General features: G+C 47.6%; 1 protein-coding gene across 1 annotated transcript; it reads left to right on the top strand.

Moving 5' to 3' along the window:
* Positions 1-414: 414 nt before the first annotated feature.
* On the top strand, positions 415-16,301 carry LOC142570305 (uncharacterized). The gene is made up of 2 exons (XM_075678698.1): positions 415-493; positions 14,374-16,301. Exons 1-2 carry the CDS (start codon positions 415-417, stop codon positions 16,299-16,301), a joined length of 2,007 nt encoding a protein of 668 aa, XP_075534813.1.
* Positions 16,302-17,484: the final 1,183 nt, after the last annotated feature.

The raw sequence follows: 17,484 nt of genomic DNA, 5'->3' as shown, positions 1-17,484 counted from the left end.
GCCTTGCAGCGTCGGTTCTTGGTAGACAGAGAGAGATAAAACTTTATTGTGTCCTCGATGGAGTCCAGGGATGTCGAGGGTTGGGAGACTGCTCCATTACCGCAGAGAGCGGTTACGCTATTCCCCCCCCCCCCCCCCAGCCCAAAAACACTAAATAAATCTCAGTACACCACTTGACGACTACTTCAGACGCGAATTTTCCTAAACCCAGTGCTATAGCACCGCATTTACTCCGATGCATAAGTTCGCTTTCTGCGTACCGCGTTCTGCGGTATTCGAGGCGGTAGGAGGGTAGCGTAACCGCTTTCTGCGGTAGTGGAGGAGGATTTCTCTGAACATGACCATTCGCTCCCACGCCTAACCACGATGCAGAACAGAGGGCTTGCCAGAATCGGAAGGCGCAGGAGAGGGATGATGCGTCCGGTGTGCGAGAGCTCGGGTGACATCGTGGGCGGCTTTGTTTCGAGCCAGACCCGAGTGACCAGGGGCCCAGGTGATCTGGACGCGGCGTTGTCTTGACGGGGGGAGTGCAGGAGAGTATATGCTGTGCTTGGGGCGCTATCAGTCCTCCTGTGTAGTTGCGAGTGGCCGTTTTGGAATCGCTGATGATGCAGTGTGCATTGGTAGAGGCGTAAGCCAAAGCGATGGCCGTTTCTTCTCCTTCTTCGGGTTGAGTAGTGAGCAGTGATGCGGTCGCGGCGAGGCGGTACTGCGAGCCCGTGACTGCGACGACCGCCATGGCGTTCTGGTGGGGGTATTCCGATGTGTCCACGTAGGCTACGTCTGCGGCTTGTTTAGCTCTGTCTGCACATCGCTCCTTATCGTATTGAGGGCTCATACTGAGAAGTATGGGTGGGATCACTAAAGAAAACTAAATTATGAGGTTATACGTGCCAGAACCACGATGTGATTATGAGGCACGCCTTAGTGGGGGACTCAGGATATGTGGACCATCTGGGATTCTGTAACGGGCACCTAAATCTAAGTACTACGGGTGTTTTCGGATTTCGCCCCTATCGAAATGCGGCCGCCGTGGCCGGGATTCCATCCCGCGACATCGGGCTTAGCAGCCCAACACCATAGCCACTAAGCAACCACAGCGTGTATTGGCGGGACAACAAGCTGAGCCTGAATGTTCGGAGAGATGGGTATTTTTGGTCAGAATTGGGCGGTTTAGGTTATGCCTAGGGTGTGTAAAATGTGTCTACCCGTGGTGTAATTGGCGAGTCGTTCGTATTGGGCAATACGCTGGGCTTCACTAAGCTCGTCTATGGTGTTGTGAATGCCGAAGGCGGCCAGTTTCTCGTTAGAGATGGAAATGGGAAGATGTAGGACTTGCTTGTAGGCCCTCTTGATCATGGTATTGAGTTTGAGCTCGTCGGTCGCACTGAGGCGAAAGTACGGGGCGACATACGTGATTCTGCTCAGGGCGTAGGTGGTTACCAGGCATATCAGGTTGTTTTATTCTATGCCGTCATGTCGATTTGCAATGCGTGCAATGAGGCGAGTGGTGTGGTGTACATGAGTATCTAATTGCTTGAGTATCTCCGTGTTTCTGCCGTTTTGGTGGATGCGTAAGCCAAAGATACAGATGCCAAGCACTGTAGGTATACGTTGCGGATGCGCGTAGAGTTGTATCTCGGGGGGAGGGGGGGGGGGGAGGGGATGAGTGTGCGGACGGTTCTTGATTCGGGTGGGGTTCTCGATAGAGGATCGGAACCGCTCGGGTTCTTTCATGGGTGGATCGGGCCGCATCGTCGTTGGATTCGTTACCAGTAATACCGGCATGTCCTGGCAGCCACTGAAATATTACGTCGTTGTCCTTCCTCGTGGAATTGCTGGTGATAATTTTTACTTCCTGTGCTTTGGTGTAAGGCAAACTGCAAGCTCTGAAGGGCTGCCTTTGAGTCGTAAAATATGACCCATTGCGTGGTCGCTCTTGTAGGACGTGATGTTAGCAGCACGCCAGGCTGCAAGCCGCAGGCGTTGTTATATGCGACACTTTATATTACATTGTGACTAGCATAGCCGAAATGACAACAAAAACGCATTTGCAAGTGTATGCTATAGGCAGCAGGCGAGGCCTCCCAGGCAAACGTCTTCCATACGTAACATAAGCATAGTCCAATCAGTTGCCTTCAAGACACCAGAAGGGAAAGACTTACCGAATTTGTTGATCATTATAGAGATGAGAATGTGCTCACTGCCATGAGTCTCGATGTAACAAGACTATTTATATTTAGAAGTGAAGCATCATGACACTAAAGTCAAGTAATATGTCGGCCCCGCAAACAATATGTAAGGCCCCGTAAACATGTCGGGATGCCATAATAGTTCATGAGGCACAGATCACAATCAGAAGCGAATGACAGAATGTTTCTGCCCCTGGCCTCTATCATTGTGCTCCCACAAAACAAGTAATGCGCATTGAAGCCGTCGGTGATGATCAATCATCCACTGGTCTCCCTCAATATGTCGCTTGGTCTGTTACAGGTAAATCGCGCTGATAGAAATATATATCCGCAAATAAGTGGGAAAAACACATCTTTCTTTCATACATCAAGACATATGTACTCATTGTCGACATTAGGTCGGAAGTTGTATGAAACGTAAGTCAAGTCTGTGGTGAGAAATTTAAATGAAACGTGGGGAGGTTACTCGAACAAAATGCTTGGAATGCTACTACATGCACCCACTCCCAGAAAAACTTGGCAAAGGGCAGCAATGAGCACCATGAAATGAACAAGGTAGAAAGTGGAGCTTTATGGTACCGTTAATAACTAAAATGTACCCATTTCAGTGATTCAGCGAAAATGTATGTTATTTTTCTTATTTTAGTTCTGTATATTCATCATTCAACCAAATGTTTTGCAAAAACCGGCGACTAAAGATGCCACCATTTCAAATCTCATCAAGCAAGCAAGCAATCTGCGTACACAAATCAGACGTAGCAGGCATCCTTCTCCGGAACTTAAGCGGGAACACTATAGCCTAGAACGTTCCGTTCTGATAGTGAACGATTGCCAAGTCTGTCAACCACTACGCACATCAGCATAGCATGAGGGACGAGAGACTCAGTGACTGTTACCTGCCATCCATTTTTATGGTGGCGCGAAAAAGCCGGTAAATATTGTATCCATTCGTACCTCACTGCATGTTTCCTGTACCATATACATTACAACCGCTCAAACAGCCAGGTCGATTTCAGAAATAAGTGCACGTAACGCTGATGGGGCAGAAAGGAACATACGATATGAACAGGCACGTCGCTTGAGACGTTAAAAAGGTATTAGCCCTTCATTTGTGTTAGAACTTTGTTCAGAAGTTTTTTTTGTGCGCGTTAACCGCCGTGCGTAAAGCCGTTTAACTTTGGCTCTGTTTGTTTAAGCTGGGCAGCGACATCAGCGCGACCTTTTACCGAGAGCACGGGGCGGTGAACTTCGATCAGCGTTCCCGCTTTGACATTTCTCAGGATATACATACTATACAGACATCGGAAGAAATTTGGTGGTTAAAATTTTAATATGCGCTTGAGAGAAATAATGTCAAGCGAATGTCAGTAAAAGAGGTTTTTGTAATGAAGTCCAGGAATCAAGTACAACGATAGCCAGCGCTCTTAGTTCGGGCAAAGGAAGCCGTCCGAGTATCGAGGCTTTATTGTACAGGAAGGAAAAAAACAACAAAAGCGCTGCTAGCGGTAGGAAGTATTAGAGCACTACGCTTCAGGAGGTCGGAAGTTTTGTGGGCAGGATAAGCTGCAGTAAACACTCGCCTGGTGACTGCACACGCGTGGTGTCAAAGGGACGAAAAGGGGCTCAGGTGTCATGCAGCCAATGTTAATTCGCAAGCGAACGATCCGTGCTGCCGCCTGCGTTAACACATTTCTGCGTCATGCCTCCGAAACTCAGCAGATCACGTGCTCTCCAACACTTGGCACGCCGAAAGGCCTCCAGTCTAGACAGACTCCAGACACAGGGCACTGCAGCGTGCGCAAAGAAAAAAAAAAAGCGAGGTCAAGTTACACTACACCCACTATACCGAGCCTCGAGTCCTACCTCCGTCCTCCCTTTTTTAAAGCGTTTCAGAGCTCGCTTCTTCAGTTGCGCGCCGATAGCGCGATTCGCTGTGGAGGGCCGATCCCGGAGATAGTGCAGTATACAGTTGCCATGGGTGTGTGCTATACTGGGTACGTCGTCATGCCACTGGGCGCGTGCCATCGTCGTCTCTCCGTCATCGTCGTGCGATCTTACGACATCGTCGTGATGCAGCGTCATCATCCGATTTTCGTCAGACAGTGCCGCCGTCTTCATTATGCCATCGTCGCCATGTCGTCGTCCTCATTCCACTTTCGTCGTTCCATCGACGTCATTGTACTATCATTTCGTCCTAATCATGCACTCCTAGAAACGAAGGTCGCGTCACTTACTCACGAAAAGCTAGTAACTGCTTGTCACAAAGTTAACCAACATTCCAGGAAAAGCAGTTGTTGCTTATTAACTGTGAAAATATGGGAGGCTTGACCCACTGATGAGCCCGTTATACGATAACGATAAATAATACACATACATATTAAAACGGTACGAGAGAACAATATAAATAGAAAAATGAAAGTAGTCAGAAACTTTCACATTCGCAAAGAGTGAAACTTCCATAGACTCCCTCTATAAGTATACGAAGGTCTCAATATAAGGTATAAGCATACGGAGGCATAATGCAGAGAGAGAGAGAGAGAGAAGTGGTTCTTGTGGGGAAGGAGAAAAGGCTGGCGCTATTTTCTGCAACCCATGCGGGAGCACGGCTCAGCGCCAGCGGGGTGGGGGGGTGGGGTTAAAAGTCTGTTCATGATTAAATGCACCAGTTAAAGGCAGAGCATACAAGAAGTATGCGGCGCGATAAGAGCACACCAAATCACACAAAATGTCAAATGGTACGACAGATTCAGTCATCGTGCCTGTGTTGCGAGACATTATTTATGTCACTTAATTGCCCTATTCACAAAGAGCTAATGAGATGCCACTCCACAAGAAAACCACGCAAGGCTTTTACAACTTCTTTTTGTTTGTAGGGACAGGACAGGGCGTCCAGACAATCTAGAAGTGTCTTCCAATGTTGTTCGAATTGCGGACATTCAATGAGGATATGTTCTAGAGAGTCTTCCGGGATGTCACAATGTGCGCAATCTTAAGAAGCTCTTTTCCGAATGCGAGACAAAAAAACCGGGTGTCAATAACAGCGCTAGTAGTTGCATCACTACCCAACGGAGCTTGTTCATACGATTTGCAGTGGTAATAAGTTTACGAACCATCCATAGTAATACCAGCGGCATAGTGGTATTTGCTGCCTGATTAGGTGAGTTGGGATTTTCTTGCGTACAAGCGACGTTTACATTGACAAAAAATTGGAGGACGCTTAAGCTTCGCCTTCAAGAGTGGAACGCGACAGCGTTCCCGTCGACCCGCCAAGGGGTGTAAGACAATGGGCTACGGCGCAGCGACTACGCGCCTCGCATCGGACGCGGTGAGCGTCGAGCAACGCAGCGTTCGGCGCGACAACGAAATGTGCGCCTGAGCAAGCGACGCACGCCTGAGCCTTAGAAACAACTCGTTTCTAAGGCAACACCGCGTTCACTAGAGGCGCTTTTGTACCGCTTTGAAGCATCGAACTCGTGGCTCAGTGGTAACGTCTCCGTCTCACACTCCGGAGACCCTGGTTCGATTCCCACCCAGCCCATCTTGGAAGTTGCTTTTTATTTATGAAGTGCCTGCCGTGAGTTATCGCTCACGGCCAACGCCGCGGACGCCGACGCCGACACCGACACCGACGACACCGGCTTTTCTGCGACACGAGCTCCTTAACGCTATCGCGTTAAAAACAATAAGGTCACGTATGTTCTAAACGGGTAATTTAAATACGTATGTGAATGAAGGAAAGAAAAACGAGGACCCCATTGCCACACAGTTTAGTGATATTTATATTATCATCAAACAATGGGACGTAAGGGTCATGACTAGGGTTGCTAGCCATCCCGATAATGCGGGACAGTCCTGAATTTTGTGTAAGTCCCGGCTTGGGTCAGTCGGGACTGACAAATGTACCGCTTTCTTTTTTTTTGCTACTGAATAACAATAAATAAATCAGATTAAGTTTTATAATGTCGGATAGCTCCTTCACAAATTCTCATTTTTTTTGTGTCCTGCAGCATTGTCATGATTAAACATAAAGGCGGTTCCGTTTTTATCATGGTTCTAGTTCTGTTGCAGGCCCTAACTGCACACAGTACCTTTATTCGCATTGGCAGCCGTGTTTTTCAGGTAAGCAAAAGTGCACCTTTCTTGTTGCAAATCCCGACCAAAAAATTTTTACAGAAAGTTGTTCAACTTTGCGGCACTGGCACCTCCCGGCACTGACAGGGTAAGTTATCGCGAGCCGGTCCCTCGTCCTTCTCGTGAGCTTCGTTATTTTTTCAATATGACCAGTGACAGCGTTGTATCGCCATTTTTGGTGAGTTCCACTTCTTTTGAGGTCATTCACTGAACAGGTGGTTAGTTAAAGAGATTCCCTAACTAGCGTTCTAAGTATTTACCCTAGAGCACATGTTGCAATTGCGAAATTTAATTGTCGTTTCAGTTAACAGTTTTTGGAGCCGGATATCTCGAAAGTGGTCCTACTCTCAAGATTTCTTCTAAGCAGGCACGACTTCCGAGCTACTAGACTTCAGTTTCGCAATTGGAACAGGTGTCTTCTACGTCATACAGGCGAAACTTAGTGAACAATAGTTATTCATGCAAAATGACTCCAACATAACGAACGTCCACTGCTCTCGCCATAACGCCGCACTAATGGCACGAGCGCAGCATTCAGAGAAATTATTTAATCTTTTTTAAAACTTTCTTTTTCGAGCATGCGTGTAGAATGCTTTGAAGCGTGCTATGAATGTATCAAAATTAAGTGTAGTCGAGTCATTTTCATGTTGGATGCGGCTTCGATTACAAGTGCTTCTCCGAGATCGAGACGACCACGTGTTATAACGCACTAGCCACCGTGCTCAGATTATCAAATCAGGTTTTCTATAGCTTGATTATTTAACACATGGTTCACTTTGTTGCTTAAGGTTGTTATTGTTGTTCGTCTTCTCAAGCGAGTATACCGCAGGCCATATGGAAATCGTCAATTCTCTGACGCATTGCAACGAGTTAAGAAGATGCGTGCGGCGCTCTTCTTTAAACTTCATACCTCAAACCTTCCTGTGATGATATGGCAAAAGAGGGATTCTCTGTTTCCGGCGACACAAATTGTAGTTTATGTGAAAAACCAAAGGCTATTCATCCTTGCTTCATCAAATGTGGAGACGCAGTAAATTTTTTAATGTTCTACAGTAAACATTTAAATAAAGACTTAGAAATTAATCCAAGTGCTATCCAAGTGCTACCTCGACTTGGCACTATTCAGAACCTCGCCGTATGACTTCATGTTATTTTGTTTTTATGTTGGCCTGCACTCTCTTCAGAGAGCAAGAATAATAGGTAGAAATGCCGGTCTATCGCGAGCAACCAAGAGCTACCTGCAGGAGCAAATAATTCACATATGTCGAATGTACGGCGCCCTGGCGATTCTCTTGAATGGTCTCCCCTGTTTAAATTGTGTTTTGATTGGCCTGATCATCGACTCAAGATGCGTTTAGTGTTTTGCTTCCCTTTAATAAGGAAACAAATGCGACCACGGCCTAATGGTTAGTGCATCGGGTTGATTTTCTGGAAAGTATTGTCCGATTCTACCATCGGTCACGCGTATCTTTTCATTGAAGCAGCCCGAAACGAGACGAGAGAGGAACCTACCTACGTACGCCCAAAGTTCCAGAAATCGGACGAAGAATGCTTCGCAATAAAATCTTGCAGTCGTGGCGGCGATAGAGCTGAAATACGATGTTTTCCATTCATCGACTGCTGTAGTTCAACCGTACTGATAAGATGCGTGCGTCTAGGTGTGCGTCGCAAAGACAGCGTGGTAACCATTGAAGAGAGGATACCATGGCGAAGGTGGCGAGGTGTCGAACGAGCAAGCAGGCCCACGGGCCGGCCCAGAGTGGCAGAAATTCGCCGAGGGAATTGCTTTTCTGAAGCGCAGCCCGTGGCCTATCGCAGGCGTGGGGTGCGCGTGCTGAACGGATATTTGAAGCGGCGTCTCCTGCAGACGCCACGTCCGCGACGCACAGTGTACTACGGCAGGAAAAAGGAAGCGTCTGCCTGCCTCGACGCGATATTGCGAGCGTTATTCCCCCGGGAGATTAATCGGTGTGGCGCTACGGCTTCTTTTCTTTTTTGAAACTCACTTCCAGCATTGTTGCCTCAGTTTCTAGACTGTTGGTTTATTTTTTCTCTTTTTTTTTCACGCTCGCTGTCCGTTTGGCTAGGTTTCTGCTGTGGTTGGACATCTCGCCCGATCTCGGTCTTGACAAACAACTTCCGTGGCTTAGGACAGACGCGGTGCCGCCTTGCCTCCCATCTGTTGCCGCAGCTGTTGCGTCGTCGTCTGGAAGTTCGCTCAGAGCGACGCTCGCTCGAGTCAAGACAAATGGCGCAGACAAGCGAGGCCGTTTAATTCCGAAGCGTCCTGTTCCAAACCCGCCATGCATGCGTTGTTGCGGTCGGACTAAGATATTGTCTGGCAACTGCGGTTCTCGGCAGAAGGGACGGAGGGGCATGGATCGAGCTGGAATCGTTGTGCGCTGCGATTGGAGATGGCCGCAGGGCGGCATTGCTTCGAGAGCACGACGAGGAGCTCCAGGACTCCGGAGTATAAATACACTGCGTGTTCTTGCCATGGCCGTCTTCAATTCGAAGTTCGAGACAAAATAGTATATTTTTCCGTCCAATGTAGCTATAGGTAGTATTAACCGAGTACAACTATAAAGACGTCGGAAGCAACGTAGATCGAGTTCGGAGGCCTTTATACTAACTCTATACATGTTGGAAGCCCTGCGCTCCGGCTACTCCATTTTATGGAGAGAAATTTCGAACTCTTAAAATAAATAAATAAATAAATAAATAAATAAATAAATAAATAAATAAATAAATAAATAAATAAATTTGCGCAAGAACAGTCATAAGGTCTGAATGCCGGCGCAAGCATACATTAAAACCAATACTAGTAATTGTAATATTACTATTGACACCTAAGCCTGCACAAGCACTAACACGTACAAGAGAGAGAAAGGAAACAAAGAAGATGAAGCAACGTCAATGAACGAGACTCACTGGGCGTAAATCGTCCCTAATATTTTGAGCGCTAGTCGGTACTAATACGGAAGTATTTCCCTGCTATGAAAGTTCCCCTTTCAAGGCAAATAAATGGCCATGGTCCAAGTTCGCAATATTAAAGTCAGCCAGAGTACTGGAAATATAACGTTTTATTAGGAACACTGTGTTTTGCGCCATATTTTAAGAAATCAATACTCTAAATATTAAGCCGAAGGAATTGAGCTGTTCCAATTGATGTGTTTCCTCATTGTCAAAAAGACTGCAGCACGAAAAGCTTAACTAGAGTAGCAATGCATACCACGGCCCATTTTGTGTTCGTATTTCTCGAAAATTCTGCTAATATTGGGCGAAATATCTCCATAAAATCGTGTCGGTTGAAAAAAAAAGAGAAGTCGCACTATAAATGTGCGAAAAGAAATAAATAAATGCATAAATAAATAAATTCATTTACTGAACACTTAAAGAGCTTGTGCGTAAGGCAATCACGTGTGACTCTGTGCGGACAAAGCGGCGCTATCTTGAATATTTGCTTACAAAGCGCGATTACTAGTTTTCTTTCTTTCGTTTATTTACAGGCAACAAACATAATGACATTTTATTTGTTCTCTTAATGTTTCCCTCGAATTCAGACAGACTTTCTAAAGGTATGTCCGCGGCTTTACAGTAGCAAAGTAGACAGTCAACCAGATACCACCTTGCTTTTCCTGCGAGATGCTAAAGTAAACAAGGCATCAGCTGCGTCTTATGGGGATACTTTCAGCATGTATAAAGTGCGTGAGCAAGTTATACAGTGGCACTAGTGGAAAAGCAAAATGCTTTCGAACTAAAGCTGCAGAAAGAACATTCGAGACACACTCACCTCGGCAATAAGCACGACGTTCGGTTTGTATGGTGCATTCGTCATGGAAGAGATACAGCCAAGACCAGTAGTTGTATAAGCACGAAGTGAACAGCTTTCGGAGTAAGTGGCGTCTGGCACCCGATTACCCGCCAGCCGCGTTACACCTTTGCGTCGCAGAGGCGTAACGACGTACCTTAGCCAACAAGGCCTCAAGATTTTTCCAGAAAAAAAGTGTATTGGTCCCGTTTAGCCGGAAACCAATGACGTCGTACCCATGTCCATTGATGGACAAAATATCTATGTTAGGACGCCCAGGTTCTTAGGTGTAATCATCGACCGTGACCTTAGTTGGAGTCCGCATGTAGCCTGCCTAAAAAGGCACCTGAGAGCCATTTCTCATTTTTCAAGTTTCTTGGAGGGAGAACCTGGAGTACTTCAGTACACACGATGGTGCAACTGTATAACACGCTCTTTCACGGGTGTCTGAAGTACAGCTTCGAAGTGCTGACCAATACTTGCAGAACTAACATGCGTACAATCGAAAGTGCTCATGTCCGAGCGCTTAGTGTTTCTCTAGGGTTGCCATGATGTACATCAACATCAGAAACCACTGGAATTGCGCATGATTACCGAGCCATGATTCGCATTGTTATGGAAGTGCTCAGAGCGCACGTCAGGCACCTTGCTCCCGCCCCTTTCCCCTACCTCGCTTCACTGCTAGAAGGATGACCATGTGCCTCTTTTTTTTTGTCAAACGATACTGTGCACACCTTCCATCAAATTACATAGCGGCAGCGAGAGTTTTTGTTCCCCGTAGGTGCTTGGCTTTGCGAAATTTCAACTGACAGGAATTCGAACCGAGGTACGACTCTCATCACCAGCTCTCGAGCAATTTTCGCTGCTCTTGACTTATGAAAAAATACAACGATCATACCCATCTATACATATATGGTTCAATCACCATGGACGGTTCTGCAGGATCAGTGACATCTGCGAAAAAAATAATTTATTATGGGGTTTTATGTGCCAAAACCACTTTCTGATTATGAGGGACGCCGTTTTTTTCGCTGAGTAGCTGGCTGGCGGAATATACCTCAGGCCGACCTCTCATCATTTAACTTCGCTCTTTCTCTCTCTCTCTCCGGAAATTTCGACCACCTGGAGTTCTTTAACGTGCACCTATATCTAAGCACACGGGTGTTTTCGCATTTCGCACCCATCGGAATGCGGCCGCCGTGGCCGGGATTCAATCCAGCGACTTCGTGCTCAGCAGCCCAACACAAAAGCAACTGAGCAACCACAGCGGGTACCTTCTGCGAAAGTTACCACCTTGAGGTTCAAGACATCACACCAGACGACATCGACAGCCGCCGAGCTTGCTGCTCTTCGTAGCGCACTTCGCATAATTAGAGAGGAACACCCTCAAAAATGGAGTGTTTTCAGTGTCTCCAAGGCAGCTATACATTCCTTGCTTTCCGTCTTAGGCCGGCACCCTACGAACAACTAGCTCTAGAAATCCGAGAGCTCCTTCTTCGCCTCGACGAGCAAGACATGACTTCACATTTCAGTGGCTCCCTAGCCCCTGTGTAGTAATAGCCAACGAACATGTCGATGAAGTTGCTCGATCTGTTCATGAAGACGGCGTGCAGGAACCAATGGCGCAATCAAGAACAGATGTAGCAGCGAAAGTTCAAGTGCTTTCAAATGATGGCACACAATCGTAGTGAAGCACGAAAAGCTTAACTAGAGTAGCAATGCATACCACGGCCCATTTCGTGTTCATATATATATATATATATATATATATATATATATATATATATATATATATATATGCAGATCTCACGCACTGTGACCCACTGTGGTTGCTCAGTGGCTATGGTGTTGAGCTGCTGGGTACCAGGTGGCGGGATCGAATCCCGGCCGCCGCGGCAGCATTTCGATGGAGGCGAAATGCGAAAACACCCGTGTACTTAAATTCGTGCGGCTTTCAATGAGAACGAGTAATGTTGTGTTTAAGGCAGGTTCTTTGTGCTTGACAGTACGCCGTTTTTGTTTTGACTAGTCAGTACAGGCTTGGTACCTGACTGCGCAGGAATGAATATTATTGTTGCAAATTCGTAAATGTGTCTTTAGTTGACTATTCAATAATCGATTTGATATTCGATACTTGCAACATCTTTACTTCAACATCTTTACAGCCTGGTTGCAAACAAGCTTTTCAGGAATGAATGGATGCTGCATGGATTAGACCTCTACAAGTACTCTAACCCACGGCGATATCACGGCGATAACACAGATATACATGTATATGTACCAGTGGCGTAGCCAAAAATTTCGTTAGGGGGTGGGGGGGCTCACTTTTCAGCTCTGCCTCCTCTTTATAGAATTTTTTGAGGGATCAAATACATTAAACATTATTAATAACTGCGTTGCCATTGCCAAAAATGCTGCAAATGAATTCTTGAATGCTACGCACTGTCAAGACAAGTAAAATATTGATACACGCGTGTGGTATATGTTTGTTTGAACAAGGCGCGTGGGCGCCATCACTCCAGAAAAGAAGAGAAAGAACGAACTGGGCTCGCGCTGTGAATCTAACCGGTCAGCGCTGCAACCGTTGTTTTAAATATGATTTGTAAATAGTTGCTCGTCTTACTGACTCGTCCTTCGCGTAACAATATGTATTTTTTCACAAAAGAATATACTCGTATGTGTCAAAAATTGTGCCCGAAATAACTGATATTAATGTTTCTATGTCTTCTGTATATTTAATAAGGAAAACAAATATCACACGAACTTTAGAACTATATCAGTTTGAAACCAGCAAAGCAGTGCATGCCGCTGATATGAAAAATATAAAGTCCATGAAATGAACAAGTTGAGGACAAATATTTTATTAAAACTTTGTTAGCCTCCCTGCCGTTTATCATTTGCATCTCTCTCTCTCTCTCTCTGTCATTAAAGAACCTTGTTTACATTTTTCTGCATTGCAATGACCAGAGAAAAATCTCAATGACGCTACCCTTTGTTAGAATGTATTGTGCAAAAGCAGCTGTCACCCGTCGTGTATTTTGAGTAATTGCTCCGAAATTATAGTCGCAACAGGGAGCACATATAAAAAGCAGGAGTTCTGCAAAATATACACGCGCGAGTCAAATGAAAGTGAGCCAATGCGAATATATGACAAACAGGGTACTTTATTTAAAAGTAGTCTCCATGAGCATTTAGATATTTGTCCCACTGACTAACGAGTCGCGTGATTCCCTTCTCATGAAACTCTTGGGTTGCTGCTTCAAAAAGTCTGTAACTGACTCTTTCACGTCATCGTCCGACACGAATCTGGTTCCCTGGAGGTGTTTTTTTAAACGCTCAAGAATGTGGAAGTCGCAAGGCGACAGGTGTGGGCTGTATGACTGATGTTGCAGCGTTTCTCACTTGAAGTTTGCCAGTTAACCACATCAGCGACGTGGGGGCGGGCATTTTCGTGGAGCAAGATGACCCCATTCCTCAATTTTCCACGTCGTTTGTTCTTGATTGCGACACGCAACGGATCCGACGTTTCACAATATCGTAAACGATTGATAGCCTCTCCAGGTTTCGCAAATTCGATTGATAATGGCCCCTGATGATCGAAAAAAGAAGTCAACAGCTCCTTTCCGGCAGAAATGACGGCCTTTGCTTTTCTTGTGGGTGGTGTATTCAAATGTTTCCACTGTACGATTAGCCGTCGTGTTTCAGGCTCGTAGTAGCGGCACCATGATTCGTCCCCGGTCACAATTGCAGACAGAAAGGCGTTATCCTCATGGTGATGCCGGATTAGATGAGTCAAGGGAGCGGCGAACCTCTCCCTCTTCTGGCGGTAGTTCAAAGTGTTGGGCATTCATTGCGCACACAAGAGCCGATAACTGAGATATTCATGGATGATGGTGTGACCCGAACCATGACTGATGTTACGACGACGACGCTGACGGAGTGCATGCGCCTCGTATGGGCTCCGTATATTTCAAACTCTTGTGGCCAAACAATCACCGCTGGACCCACACTAACGTCGGAACCAGCTTCCGGAAGTGATCCGCTACCGATCAAGACCAGTCCCGACGCCAGGGACCCAGGACAAGGGTTTCTACGACCACAAGATTGCTAACCCTAACAAGATCTTCAGCTGCTCCGTCTGGCCGAGAAACAGGTGCGCCGCAGCTACGAAGGTGCGCGGCGTCGCTGCCGCAGTCCCGGCTCCCGAGGACTTCGCCCAACGACTCGCATCCCCGTGAGATCAAGTAAGCGCAGCCCCTGGCCTCATTATGGAGGTAGTAGAGGTTGAGGGCACGGAAATAGCCCCCGAAGAAGTTACCGTTGAGGCAGGGTGGCTTGTCAGCCACCGTAAGCAACGACAGACTACGCAGGCATCATCCCTACCCATACATGGCTCCCTCCGTGCAACAGCAAGCGCACGCACCAAGAGTACCCAGCAGTCCGCACTACGCCCACGCGCACCACGGCAACCACGACTTCCGAAGAACGATATCAAGATCGTCATACGCCCAAGAGACGGTTTCAACGTGTCCAAACTAGGAGACGCCCAGATACGCGACTCAATACTACAGATCACGGGCATTACAACCAAAGAAGCAGAGGACGACATTTACCGCTCATGCACGGATAATAACGTCATTGTAGTTAGCACGCCAATCATGTCTAACGCCGAAAAATACTGCCGCATCCGCAGCCTCCCCATCGGAGCAGTCCGCTACGCAGCCACAGCATACGTCACACCGCCGGAGGACACAGCCAAAGGAGTCATACATAACATCCCTGCATATGACACAGACGAAGACATTACCAACAGTCTCGTTTACAAGAAGAACCCTACGATCCTGCAGGCCCGACGAATGGGCAGTACTAATTCAGTGCTCATCGTATTCGACGGAAAGCAAGTACCGTACCATGTCTACTACCGCGGAGCAGAATACAAATGCTATCTACATAAGAAGCGCATCGAGGTCTGCGACATCTGCGGGACCGTCGGCCACAGGGCCGATGTATGCCCCACTCCAACCCAGAAGAAATGCAAGAGCTGTGACACAGTAAATCCACCGGATGATCACCCCTGTCACCCTTGCTGCGCGCTCTGCGGCAAAGGCCACCCGACTGGCGATAAGTCCTGCCATCGCCGCTTCCAGACACCACACCTCCTACTCCAACGACGATGGCAACGCCTACGACTGGGACAGCAAGGAGCGGACCAGGAGACGGGGTCATCGACTTCAGCAAATGGAGACTCAGCTCTGCCAACACCGAAGCCGACACCACAACCGCAGGCTCCCGAACGCAGCAACTCACGCGGACGCAGTCGGTCTCGTGGACGCAGCCGCTCCCGAGGTCGCAGTCAGTCACAAGGACGCAGTCACTCCCGGAGCGGACCGGATTCAACACCACCGCAGCAGCAAGGAAACGCAAGCCTTCGAACGACAACAGTTAAAGTGCAAGACACACCCCCCAAGGTAAGCTGGGCCAGCATTGTCTCCCACACAGGTCACACCTCACAACCTATAGCAACCCCAGTGAACACAGTTAGCGACGGTACCATGCACAGCTTCATGCATGAGCTCCGATCCTTACGTGCTGAGATACAAGACCTCAAGACAGAAAACGCTAAGCTCAAATCACAACTTGCAGACACACAACCCAAACACTTACCATCAAATGCAGACATCCTTCCTGTCCCTGCAATAGATTGCCCGCACACCACCCAACAACCAACCCCGCACAAGCGCAAAGCTCTCGAACCAATCTCAACAGCGGCACCACCAGCATACACTTCAGAAGGAAATGTCAACTGTGAGGCCCTCACTGAGCTGCAACAGCGGATAGAACGCAACCTGAACGAAGCAATAGACTGTAAGCTTGCCACGTTGCTCGACGCCTCCATTGCAAATGCTCTCGAACGCGCAATGGACAACCTCCTTACTGCGAAACTAGAAACGCTACTACTGCCCAGAATTGAGCAAGCCTTTGCGGCAAGAGAACAACAGCGACAGGAAAACATGGACGACACGCGCAAAGTGTTTCAAGACATGGTCGCGACTCTGGCTCAAAATCACAACACCCGTTTGACAGAATTGGAAAACACCCTACTCCGTCCCAGAGCAGGTCCCCTAAAGAAGCCGTACTCGCGTCCCGACAAAAATGGCTGCGAGTAATCCAGAACGTGCTACCTACTGCATTTGGCAGTGGAACTGCCGGGGCTTCCGGCGAAAACGAGCACACTTAGAGCAATATATTACCTCTCTCGCACCACATACTTCCCCCGATGTTATCGCATTACAAGAGACCGGAGTAGCGGCTAAGCTGTCGGGATACGCGGCATACACCGCAGTTTGCGATGACAACCGCAGGCCCCAAGTAACCACACTAGTTAAGCGAAACATTCCGGTTATACAGCATCACACAGGCATTGATACAGCAGCCCACATTTTCCTGGAGATCATCCCGTCTACAAGGCGCAAGCAGCAGAGTCTCTTCATTCTCAATGTGTACAGCAGCCCCAAACAACAACATAGGTTTCTACGACTTTTCACCAAAGCAGATCAAGTAGCTAGGGGAGCCCCCCTGCTCATCGTAGGGGACCTAAACGCCCCTGCGGTGGCATGGGGATACCCAATGGACCGCCGAAAGGGAAGACAACTATGGCTTGACGGACAGAATCTAGGTCTTACTCTTGTCACGGATCCAACTTGTCCCACCCGTATGGGAAACAGCGTTAGCAGAGACACTACTCCGGACTTAACATTCGCAAAACGAATTCCACAAGCAGACTGGATCAACACACAAGACAACTTGGGCAGCGATCACTATTTAATCCAAACAAAAGTTCCAGCGGGCCCGCGAAAGCCTAAGGGCCGTCAACTCCGCATAACGAACTGGGACGCTTTCCGGCAGGCCAGAGCTCTGACCTCTTTCTCGGGTACCCTACCCCCTTTCGAAGATTGGGTCGCATCCTTGCTGCAAGACGCGAGCGAAGCCACTAAATTGGTGCCTGAGGAAGCTAATCTGCAGGAGGCAGATAGCAAGTTACTGCATATGTGGGAAGCCCTCGCCAGTCTGCAACGCAGATACAAACACAACAAGCTCAACCGAACGCTCAGGAAACGTATTAGTACTCTCACCCTTCACATCGAAGACTACGCACGACAATTTACTCGTCAAAATTGGCACAGCACATGCGACAGCATGGAGCGGCAACCAAACCTGCCCAAAACGTGGAATATCCTCCGTTACCTCCTCGATCCGGCCAACAGCAAGAACACACAACAGCACAACTTGCAAAAAATTATTCACACCCATCCGGGCACGGACGCACAAGTTCTTCAAGAGCTGATAGAC

The sequence above is a fragment of the Dermacentor variabilis genome, chromosome 2 (assembly GCF_050947875.1).
Source record: "Dermacentor variabilis isolate Ectoservices chromosome 2, ASM5094787v1, whole genome shotgun sequence".
In the NCBI taxonomy this organism is placed as follows: domain Eukaryota; kingdom Metazoa; phylum Arthropoda; class Arachnida; order Ixodida; family Ixodidae; genus Dermacentor; species Dermacentor variabilis.
Note: the sequence above shows the minus strand (reverse complement) of the source record. Positions and strands in the feature narration are given on the sequence as shown.

Excerpts from the sequence above, each read along its gene's own strand:
- LOC142570305 (XM_075678698.1), top strand. The coding sequence starts at position 415 with ATGCGTCCGGTGTGCGAGAGCTCGGGTGACATCGTGGGCGGCTTTGTT. Across the intron at positions 494-14,373 it reads CCGAGTGACCAGGGGCCCAG|ATCAAGTAAGCGCAGCCCCT; the intron begins GTGATCTGGACG and ends CATCCCCGTGAG.